The sequence below is a fragment of the Lampetra fluviatilis genome, chromosome 3, assembly GCF_964198595.1.
Source record: "Lampetra fluviatilis chromosome 3, kcLamFluv1.1, whole genome shotgun sequence".
In the NCBI taxonomy this organism is placed as follows: Eukaryota; Metazoa; Chordata; class Hyperoartia; order Petromyzontiformes; family Petromyzontidae; genus Lampetra; species Lampetra fluviatilis.
In genome coordinates, this window is record NC_136277.1 from 33,104,443 (window position 1) to 33,115,745 (window position 11,303).

The window sequence follows — 11,303 nt, forward strand, 5'->3', positions numbered from 1 at the left end:
ATCGTGATATTGTAAAGGTAAAAGTGCAGCAATGTCTTGCTCTCTCCGCTGCTGGTGGAAGGCTCCCCCCCCCCTCCCCAATTGGAGAGAGCTCCAGAGAAGCTCACCGCCCCTGTAGATGGTGTTCGGCCTACTCTTTCATGCTGTCGAGACAATGTTGGTAAAGGTGGGAGTGCCCACGCTTTACCCCACCGCATGCAACAGAGACCTGCAGAGATTCCGCACCTGGAGATTAGCGCGGTGGGCTACGCACGGAACGAAAGAAGCTCAACACACACACGACGGTATTCGGCCTACTCTTCCGCACTACCCAAAACATAATCAACAAAGGAAATCCGCACATCGCCCGCTACGGGGCTACGCTCCCTGTGCGCAACGTCGAAGGTCATCAACTGATTTGTGGTATAAATACAAAGTGCGCATATAGTACACGGCGCAAAGTTCCAACTTTGCTCAAACAACAACAGCGAAACAGAATCCCGCTAATGGGCATAAGACACCGTGGACAGGACGAAGTCGTGCATCGTGCCTGGGTGCAAGACGCAAACACGTTGGTCCACATCGCCCACCCCCTCCCACTCTCCCCCCGCGTTGAATTGATCAGCTTCATGTCTGTCGCGCTCGCTGCGCCGTTCGTCAAAGTCGCCCAGTGGGGACGGGTCAGAGTCACCGACTCCCCCCCCACTCCACCCCCCACCAACTCTGCCTGCAGCTCGGCGCGAGGTGTTTCCCGTTGCAGGGTCTTGGCCCAGAAGCCGTGACCCAGACTGCTCGCGTCACACCTCTCCATACCTGCGAAACGGAGAACGCGACCACACCGCGTCAAGCAGGGCGGTGGTGTTGGGTGTGGTGGTTGTGGTGGTGGGGGTGGGGGTGATGGCGCTGGTGGTGCTGGGGGTGGTGGTTGTGGTGATGCTGGGTGTGGTGGTTGTGGTGGTGTTGGGGGGTGTGGTGGTTGTGGTGCTGGGTGTGGTGGTTGTGGTGATGCTGGGTGTGGTGGTTGTGGTGGTGGGGGTGGGGGTGATGGCGCTGGTGGTGCTGGGTGTGGTTGTTGTGGCTGTGGTGGTGGGGGTGATGGTGCTGGTGGAGCTGGTGGTGCTGGGTGTGGTGGTTGTGGCGGCGGTGGCGGTGCTGATGGCAGTGGCGGTGATTTGCCGCTCCGTCCTTCACAGGTGTGCTACTCGCTAACAGCGCCTGTCCCTCCAGTCTGTGAAGGCGACACGAGGGGATCATTGCCTATCTTTGGTGCCGGCGGTGGTGGCTACGCTGCTGCTGCTCGTCGCTGCCTGTAACCCGGCACTGTGGAGGCAGCAACGTTGGGTTGGTGGATCACCGCACACGCGGACTTTGCGATAACCCCGTGGGCGTGGAGGAGGAGGAGGAAGCATCGCCTGGCTTGCCAGGAGAAAGCAGTACGGCAAGTGGGCTAATCGCCACCTGCTGCCATCGGTAGTCTGGGCTTAGGGTGGCGTCACTCCCTCGCGCATTGCCATGGGCGTCGATGAGGTGCCGTACCCCAGGCTCTGCCAGGAGAATGCGGTGCAGCAAACAAAAGAAGGCGTGGACTCCACCCATTCCTTCTAGATTTGAAGCTTTCGTGACTGCGAGGATTCATACTCTTAGGTTTTTTCGGTAAAGTCAAGTAGGTAAAAAATAAAATAAAAATTAATAAAAGTTAAATAAAAATCACGACGTTTTGGAGGCAACACAAGCTTCCGTCTTCAGGTGGAACCGTCACAGCACGAAGACGGAAGCTTGTGTTGCCTCCGAAACGTCGTGATTTTCATTTTACTTTTATTAATATGAATTTTATTTTTTACCTACGTGACTCTACCGAAAAAACCTAAGAGTATCCACCTGGTCCCTCTGTTTGGGATAGAGAAGTGCCCTTCACTCATTTTCAGAGGGGGGCAGGGGGGTTCCTTCGCCGATAAGACGTCGTCAGAGTGAGCGCCGCCACACATTTAACACCTTTGAGGTTTGACAGCAACACGATGATGCCCGGGGGGTGTTCTCAATCTTTGCGTATTGTCCCGGGGGGGGAGGGGGGCTTTGCAATGAAGAACACCGGGATAGAGCGTTGCCCCCTTTCGCACACGTGGGGAGGGGAGGTGATGAGATGCAGAGCTTTGCAGCGCAGGGTGCAGAGGAGGAGGCAGAGGAGGAGACGGAGGAGACGTAGGAGGAGGAGGGGGCAGTGCGATGTTGTACCGAGGAGGTCGAGGAAGTGCGACCATCACCTCTGCGGACGCAGGGGCGGCTTTGGAGGGATCGGAATCCGGGCCAACATCTCCTCCAGGAAATTGATGCGCACCGCCATGTAGCAACTCACCAGCACCAGCAGCAGGACGCTGCGCACGCACGCACAAACCACGACAGAGATGGAGATCTCCCAGGTAGCCCTACGTAAACTGTCGGGGCAAGTGCTGTTGGCGGCTACCTAATCAAGGCCGGAATGATGCACGAGGTGGTGGTGTGGTTAGCACAACGATCGGCCGCATTTTTCTCCCTCTGTCCTGATGTGTTTTTTTTTACAAAATACACGAAGAACCTAAGGCTGAGTCAACCTAGGGGAAGACGGGGCCTGGTCAGTGCAGAGCGCACTTGCCACTGATATTCGCTTCCCGTGATGGGGAATCGAACTCGGGACGCCGGGTTCGTAGCGCGGCGCGCTATTCATTACACTGACTCCCCCCCCTGCCCTCCTGCCCCCCGTCAGTACAAACAAACACCAGCCTCCATCCACCAGTGGGACATCACCAGGCTCGGTGTGGTTTGAGGCCACGCACGCGCACGCACACAGAGAGTACAAAACAACAAAGACAGCTGCACCGCTCCAATTCCGAGATGAGCAGCAGCAGCAGCAGTCCAAGCAAACAAGCGCGGACGCCGTTCGTGAACTCTGCGCTAAGCAAGCAAGCACTCGCAGTGGCATTCCTCATCGCGAGGGGCGGCGAGGCGGAACGCCGGGCCCCTGTTTACCACGGCAATCTCCATCGCATCTACGGCGATAACATTACAAATACACACACACACACGTCAAGGAAGAAAGATAAAAGACCCCCCCCCCGTATAGCCTTAATAGACTGTTGGGGCAAGTGCTGTTAGCGAGCACCTATGAAGGCCGGGACGGTGCACGAGGGGGTGGGTGGGTGGCCAGCACCACGCCCGAACGCTTTTTTCTCCCTAGTGGTGATGTTTACACAGCGCACCGCAAAGACACACAGCCATCAAAGTCATCTTACCCGGAGTACCAAGACACGCGGGCACTGGGACACTGGGGCACTAGGGCAGCAGGGCACTGGGGCACCGACTGCCGTGGAGACCCCGAGTCGCTATGGTTACCGCACAGGGGCACGTGTTCCTCACTCATCTTCAAAGGGGGGCCCCACTAGACATCATCAGTGGGCGAGGGCCGCCACACATATGAAACCATTGGGGGGTTTGTGGCAGCACTATGATGATGGGGAGGGGGGGGGGTGGTGGCCGCACGCCAGGGTCCACCCTAAAGGCCACCAGTGGGACCGCCAGTGGGCCGCGGGGCCACGCAACGGAGGACACTGTCGTCAGAGGGTGGCACTCACATGAAGAAATAAAGCCAGAGCAGAGACAGCGATCGCTTCTTCCCTGCTGGGCCGGGGTCCGTGAGCGCGGGGGACGGCCACCCGGACGGGCCTTTCACGTGGCCGTTGCACCTGGGGGGGTCTGCGACAGACAGACAGGGAGAGAGCACAGAGCACAGAGAGAGAGCACAGAGAGAGAGAGCACACGGAGAGAGCACACACACACACAGAGAGAGAGCACACACACACAGAGAGAGCACACACACACACACAGAGAGAACACACACACACACACAGAGAGAGCACACACACACACAGAGAGAGCACACACACACACACAGAGAGAGCACACACACACACACACAGAGAGAGAGCACACACACACACACAGAGAGAGCACACACACACACACAGAGAGAGCACACACACACACACAGAGAGAGCACACACACACACACACAGAGAGAGAGAGAGCACACACACACACACAGAGAGAGCACACACACACACACAGAGAGAGCACACACACACACACAGAGAGAGCACACACACACACACACAGAGAGAGAGAGAGCACACACACACACACAGAGAGAGCACACACACACACACAGAGAGAGCACACACACACACACAGAGAGAGCACACACACACACACACAGAGAGAGAGAGAGCACACACACACACACAGAGAGAGCACACACACACAGAGAGAGAGAGAGCACACACACACACACAGAGAGAGAGAGAGCACACACACACACACAGAGAGAGAGAGAGCACACACACACACACAGAGAGAGAGAGAGCACACACACACACACAGAAAGAGAGAGAGCACACACACACACACAGAGAGAGCACACACACACAGAAAGAGAGAGAGCACACACACACACAGAGAGAGCACACACACACACAGAGAGAGCACACACACACACAGAGAGAGAGCCGTCACGTTAGCGGGGCCCAGTGCCACAGCTGCCCACCTCCCATCGCGGTCGCGCTTACTGCCCTCCGTGAAACTGTGTGCACGTGGTAGGTTGCGTCGTCGTGACCATTGTTGTTGTTGTTATAATAATATCAAATGAATATCCTTCTTCTTTCGTATGGCTGTTGATGTCGATGCAGAGTAGCAACCACAACTTCGCATTCAGGTGGTCGAGCCGGACAATCGCGCCATGAGCAGCGGAGTTGTATCGCTACGATGTCTCCGTCGTGTTTTTGTGGATCAGGAGTTGTGTCGTTATTCGTTGTACGGTCTGTTCCGGATGACCACTTTCCATTTGTGCATCAGGTATCCGCATCTGCCGTGGTGTGTGCAGTGGATGCGGTTTAGGGCGGACCGTGAGCTTTCGTGGAAGATCAAACACAGAGGGATCTTCTGCGCTGGATCTTTCACGACAAAGTGTTTTTTTGTTCGTGAGTCAAAGACATCGAGAGGCATGCCAGGAAGCTCAAAGTGAGAGCGCCAAGCTGCCACGTCTGAGGTTCTGGGTTCCAATCCAGGCAGCGTCCAATTGTGGAGAGTTGAGATGGCCTCAGCCCGACGGGCAGGAAAAAAAGCGGGCACATTAAAATTTGGTTGTGCACTAGAAATGTTGTTCAATCATTTGGGGCCGTCGTGCTGTGAAAGCTCTCGGTGGGGCGGAGTGTCCGGCCGTGCGGCGGTGCAACCGCGCGGCAAAAAAGGCGGCCGTCAAAACACTTTTAATTCTCCACTTGAAGATGGAAATTTGGTAATGGCCACGTAGGGTAGCGCTACGTATGCCCCCCCCCCCTCCAATGCGTAAGGGTTGCGTTAGGAGGGGGTGCGGGGGGGTGAGAGGTGCGGGGCCGACGGCGTTAAAGATTTGCCTCCCATTTGGTCAGCGTGGCAGAAAGTAAAGCCACGCAGCCGGTCCGCATTTCACGGGTGCAGCCGTCGAGGTAAATTAAATTCCTCACCTTTCTTCGCAAATACCTTGATCACGGTACGCTGGCGTCGTTGCGGGGTTTGAGGGGTGGAGGGTGGGGGTGGAGGGGGAGTTGGATGCATCGCAGGTATCCAAAGCTCGCTCACCTCTGCCCGAGTGGCCGCTCTCGGCTCCGTGGGTCTGCGAGCCGCCCTCGCTGTCGGATCGCGGCGTGCTCCCGCGGCGGCCGCCGTCTGAGTCGTCGTCCTCGCCGTTGTCGTAGTGCGCGTCCGTCGCGCCGTCTTCGCCGTTCCCGAAAACGACAACGCGGAGCGAAATCAATTAGACGATGAAATGTTTCCATTTTGTTGCCAGGGAATGCCCCCGCTGACCCTTGTGGGTAGTTTTTTTTCAGCAGCGACCTGTCCATCGCAAATGAAAGCTCAACGAAGTGGCGGCTCATCGTCGTCACGTGGAGATGCAGAGCAGCAGCCGAATACTGTGAACGCTTGAGGTCGATTCTAAACGTGGAGGGGTAAAACCGGAGGACCCGGAGAAAAATCCACGCGACCACGGGGAGAGAGAGACACGCAAACTCCAAATATACAGCAGGCGTCAGGATCGAAACCCACGACCTCCTGTATACCAGGCGAGGTAGTTAACATCTCACCACCGACGCTTGCACGCTGTGATGCCTCCAGGCGGAGGAGGTTTTTTTTGGGGGATGGGGGGAGGGGGTGGGGGGAGGGGGTGGGGTGAGTCATCGTGACCCCGAGTGGCAGAGTGGCCTAATAACCCCGGTTGGGTACGTGGCTAGCAGACGAGGGAGAGGCAGTAGCTGCGGCGATGGTGATAATGATGATGGTGGTGTTTCGATATTTATACCCGAGGTGTGAAAAGCGTTTGTCGACGTCAAAGGTGGCGACGCTGGCAAGGGCAGTGTCTGCTTCGTCGTCGTCAGAAGAAGAAGAAAACATTTTAAAGTAACGCTGTACCCCGCCAATCGCAGCCATGGCCCAGTCGGTGGCACGTCAACGATGAGAGCGGGCGGTAATTACCACACTTTAAGTGCGGCTATGAATCCCTCTACGAGTCTACGGCGATAACTCTGCAAACTACAAACAACAACAACAACGATCATAGCAAGTCACTCCTCGCAGTAACACGGCAATTACAGTTTACTGATCTGGCAGAGTGTTGTGGCTGTGTGGGGTGGAGCGAGCAGCTCGTAATCGAAAGGTTGAGAGTTCAAGTCCTGGTCAGTGATGGTCGACTCAGCAAATCATCCATATTTGGGGTCGATAAAAGCGGTACTATTTTGTGCGGATGTCAACGGTGGTTATCTAATGTTTGAGACTCGTCCTCGCCATAGGGACCTGGAATTTACATCGCTTCAATGCTCTTTGGAGCAGGAAACCACGTTGACTTGTTTTGACACGTGACTAGAAAACACACGCTGGAGCAGCTACCATCAACGTAATAACACCTCCGATGAGCGCGGTTGGCTACGTACGGTGCGAAAGAAACCCAACATGCATACGTACAACACCACAACTTTGTGCAACAATGCATCCAATAGACTAGATACAGCAACCACAAACCCGCTAAAATATTTTCAAGTGCTGTTTAGAATCACGAGCATATCAGCCGCTGATGTTGGAGCTGATAATGGGTGCAAAACCCCGATGTTCATCGTGACCCCTGGGAGCCTCCTCACCCACTTTGTGGGGACCCGCCCCTTGCCCCCCCTCGTGTTTAGTCTGTTCACGTGCCCCCCCCCCGCCCTCGCACCGACCCGACCTGCTTCTGGTGGCAGCCTGCAATCGGCCCAGCGCCCGCATGAAAACATCGGCCGACGAACACGACCACGAGGGAGGAGGAGGAGGGCTCCCTCCCTCTCTCCCTCCCTCTCCCCCTCTCTCTCTCGCGCGCGCGCGTTTTGCGAAAAATTCGCGTTCTTCTCCGACGTGTCACGGTGGGCTCGGTGCGTGGTTTCATTTTTTTCGCGGGCGTAGGAGTCGAACGCCGACGAACTCGACGTGGTTGTTTTCCTCGAGTCATAATGATGACTTGCAAAAGAAGCTGGTGGCGCAGTGATTGGAACACAATGAACCCAGCAAAGCTGACCTCTGTTTCAAAATAATAAAATAAACCCACGGCTAACGTCACGTGCGAGTCATAAGTGAGCCGGCCCTGAACCCCCCCCCCCCACCCGCCTTCATCAACACGCAGTGACCAGCGTGGTGAAGTATGATCACAATTGCATTATTGTCTTCATGACTTTTTGATGATGTTGCGTTAACGTCGCGTTTTATCACCATTACGGTGTCACTACTGGTCGTGTCTGAACTGGTTCTGACCCCCCCACTCCCAACACCTTCACCGACCCACACTGACCGGCGTGGTGAAGTATATTTAAGCAACCATCCGTGTGCGTGGTGCACGTGCGCGCGCGCGCGTGTGTCCGTCCGTGCGTGCGTGCGTATGTAAGTGTGTACGTGCGTCCGTGTGCGTGCGTCCGTGTGTGTTCGTGTGTCCGTGTGTACGTGCGTCCGTGCGTGCGTATGTAAGTGTGTACGTGCGTCCCTGTGCGTGCGTCCATGTGTGTTCGTGTGTACGTGTGTCCGTGTGTACGTGTGTCCGTGTGTCCGTGTGTACGTGTATACGTGTGTACGTGTGTCCGTGTGTACTTGCGTACGTGTGTCCGTGTGTCCGTGTGTACGTGTGTCCGTGTGTGTCCGTGTGTTCGTGTGTACGTGTGTCCGTGTGTACGTGTGTCCGTGTGTCCGTGTGTACGTGTATACGTGTGTACGTGTGTCCGTGTGTACTTGCGTACGTGTGTCCGTGTGTCCGTGTGTACGTGTGTCCGTGTGTGTCCGTGTGTACGTGTGTACGTGTGTCCGTGTATACGTGCGGCCGCCGTGACGCAATCGCGGCAGCGGGAGGCCCCGAGTCTTCCGAGAAAGAGACAGTGGCTCCCGCGGGGCGCTCGATGACCCCCCACCCCACATCCCGTCCCTCCCCCGCTCCCCCTCCCACCTTCAACCCACATTACTGAACTCGCGCGTATTTGTCGCGCCCTGCCCTGATTTGCATCTCTAACATTTTTTTGTCTAAGGCATCGGTTCTTTTGGAGCCCCAAGTCGATGGGGAGAAGGAGCGGCTCGGCACGCCCAGAGACGAACGGCGTGGGGCCCACCACCTCCTTATCTTTTTACTTATTTTATTTTTAGTGATTTGCTCACCCTTTCCCCATACTTTGTACTCCCTATCGTGTTTTTTGGATTGTTAAATTGTTTTTGTAACTCCCTGACCCGCGACCTGCTGGATGTCTGTGAAAGAGATCTTCAGAGCTCGTCGGATTTCTCCAGGATAACGAACACGTTCTAAAGATTCTAAACATTCGGATTCATACCGAGCCTCGGCCACCCAACAACCTGGAAATGTCCCCTCCTGCCCCGCCCCCCATTTCAAACGAGCTCGCAGAGTTGCGAGGAGTGTTGGTGGTGGTGAGGAGTTGTCGTGGTGGTGGGGTGGAGGGGGGGCAGCGTGAGGAGTGGTGGTGGGATGGAGGGGGGCAGTGTGAGGATTGGGGGAGGGGCAGTGTGAAGAGTGGGGGGGGGGCAGTGTAATAAGTGGTGGTGGTGGGGGGGCAGCGTGAGGAGTGGTGGTGGTGGTGGGGGTGGAGGGGAGCCGTGCGAGGAATGGGGGGGGGGCAGTGTGAGGAGTGGGGGAGTAGTGTGACAAGTGGTGGTGCTGGTGGTGGATGGGGAGCAGTGTGATGAGTGGTGGTGGTGGTGGATGGGGAGCAGTGTGATGAGTGGTGCTGGTGGTGGAGGGGGGCAGTGTGATGAGTGGTGGTGGTGGTGGATGGGGAGCAGTGTGATGAGTGGTGGTGGTGGAGGGGGGCAGTGTGAGGAGTGGTGGTGGTGGTGGAGGGGGGCAGCTTGATGAGTGGTGGTGGTGGTGGATGGGGAGCAGTGTGATGAGTGGTGCTGGTGGTGGAGGGGGGCAGTGTGATGAGTGGTGCTGGTGGTGGATGGGGAGCAGTGTGATGAGTGGTGCTGGTGGTGGAGGGGGGCAGTGTGATGAGTGGTGGTGGTGGTGGATGGGGAGCAGTGTGATGAGTGGTGGTGGTGGATGGGGAGCAGTGTGATGAGTGGTGTTGTCAGTGAGGAGGGGGGTGGGGGTGGTGTTACCGGGCGAGTCGATCCGAGGCGGCGTGTCGCATTGCGTGCAGTAGCTGCCCTGCAAGTCTCCGCTGAGCGGAGTCCGAGCCAGCGCCTGCTCCTGGCACGAGGCTCTCCGCCTGACGCCGCCGCTGCTGCTGCTGCTGCGTGAGAATTCCTCCGTCGGGTTCTGCGTCGGAGGAGACGACACGAAACAAACCTCGCGACTGGCGGCCCATTTGTTTGTCCTCGTTTAGCGCGAGGGTTACGTGAGCGCAAGGAGGGAAGGAAGGTGCCGCTGCTGCTGCTGCTGCTGTGTCACACAGGGGTAGAGTCCGCCCATAGTCTCACAGTCGGGGGGGGTGGGGGCATGCTGTACGTATGGATGTTAAACTTCTTTAACACCGTATGTAGCCAATTAAGCACATGTTTTCATATATATATACACAGGGAGGTGCAGATGTCGTGTGACCTTTATTTAATCCTCTAAAACGTATTTTGTTTTTAAAGCCAAAAACAGGGATATGCAAGGGTAAAAAAAATACTTTTTTGATGGGGGGGGGGGTGATCAATTAACTGGGAGGGTCACAAGACATCTGGGACCACCACCCCCTGCCTGTATAAATCCTGCGACGTGGTGGGTATGAACACAGTACGGGCGACGGGGATAGTCCAGTCGGTCCGGTCGGTCCGGTAGAACGGGTGGGCGAGGTGCGCACGCGGCAGTCAATGATTTACCAGGAGCAGCGACCGTGGCCTTGGCCTTCGTGAGGGCGCGGAGCGGCTGGGGTCTGGGCAGGGCAACGCTGCCTCGGAGTTGTGGTCCTGTCAGGGTCACGGCGGAAGGGGGGCAAAACGCGTTGGCCGGGGGAGCAGGTATTGATACCCCCCCACCGAGCTATCGCAAAGAACGGAAAACCCCGACGAAAATCCACGCGACCACGGGCAGAGAGATCCTACAAACTCCAAGTGTACAGCAGGCATCGTCAGGGTCTAAATCGTACCCCCGACCTCCTGTATACCAGGCGAGGTAGTTAACATCTCGCCACCTCTGGCTGCGGCTACTGCCCACCGCTGGTCAAGCGCCTACTGTTACAGCCAGCCGGTGACACCCCCACCCCCCCACCCCCCGTGAAAATATTTCCTCGTTTTTGCGCCGTCCCCGTCTCACCTCCAGGTTTTTGCAGAGCGAGTGGAGGTGGTTGTAGGTGGTGTCGCGTGACATCAGGGAGGTGAAGCGGTACTGGGTGACGACGACGATGACGAGGACGAGGAGGACAGGGAGAGGGGGGGAGGGAGGCAAGAGGGTGGACACGTCGTGAGCGGCGGGCGACTTCTGGAAAAAAAAAAAAATTTGACGGGCGCACGAAATATTCCAGCAGCAGCAGCGTTTGCAACGAGCGGCGCGGTTGACCAAGGGACCTTGCACGGCCCCCGAGAGATGTCCTTCCTTTACTCCGAGACATTTCTCAGCAACCAGAGCGGGGGATTATTTTTCGCGTCGTCTCCTTGAGCCCAGTTGCACGGAAAGGCCGTGACGGGTCGCGCGGCGCGACGGCTGCGGAGCGCGCGGAATGAAAATCCGCGCGACTCGGGGGGGAGGGGAGGGTGGGGGGGAGAGGTCGTGTGAGGTCGCGGCACGATTGTGATTCTCTGTGTGATTTTGGAGAGCCCAG

At 56.9% G+C, this 11,303-nt stretch overlaps 1 protein-coding gene across 1 annotated transcript; it reads right to left on the minus strand.

Moving 5' to 3' along the window:
• Positions 1 to 602: 602 nt before the first annotated feature.
• On the minus strand, positions 603 to 10,611 carry LOC144950300 (uncharacterized). Its single transcript, XM_078880392.1, has 7 exons — positions 10,603 to 10,611; positions 10,366 to 10,452; positions 9,658 to 9,817; positions 5,626 to 5,760; positions 3,585 to 3,705; positions 2,241 to 2,351; positions 603 to 792 (listed from the first exon to the last, which is right to left on the minus strand). Exons 1-7 carry the CDS (start codon positions 10,609 to 10,611, stop codon positions 777 to 779), a joined length of 639 nt encoding a protein of 212 aa, XP_078736518.1. The 3' UTR covers positions 603 to 776.
• Positions 10,612 to 11,303: the final 692 nt, after the last annotated feature.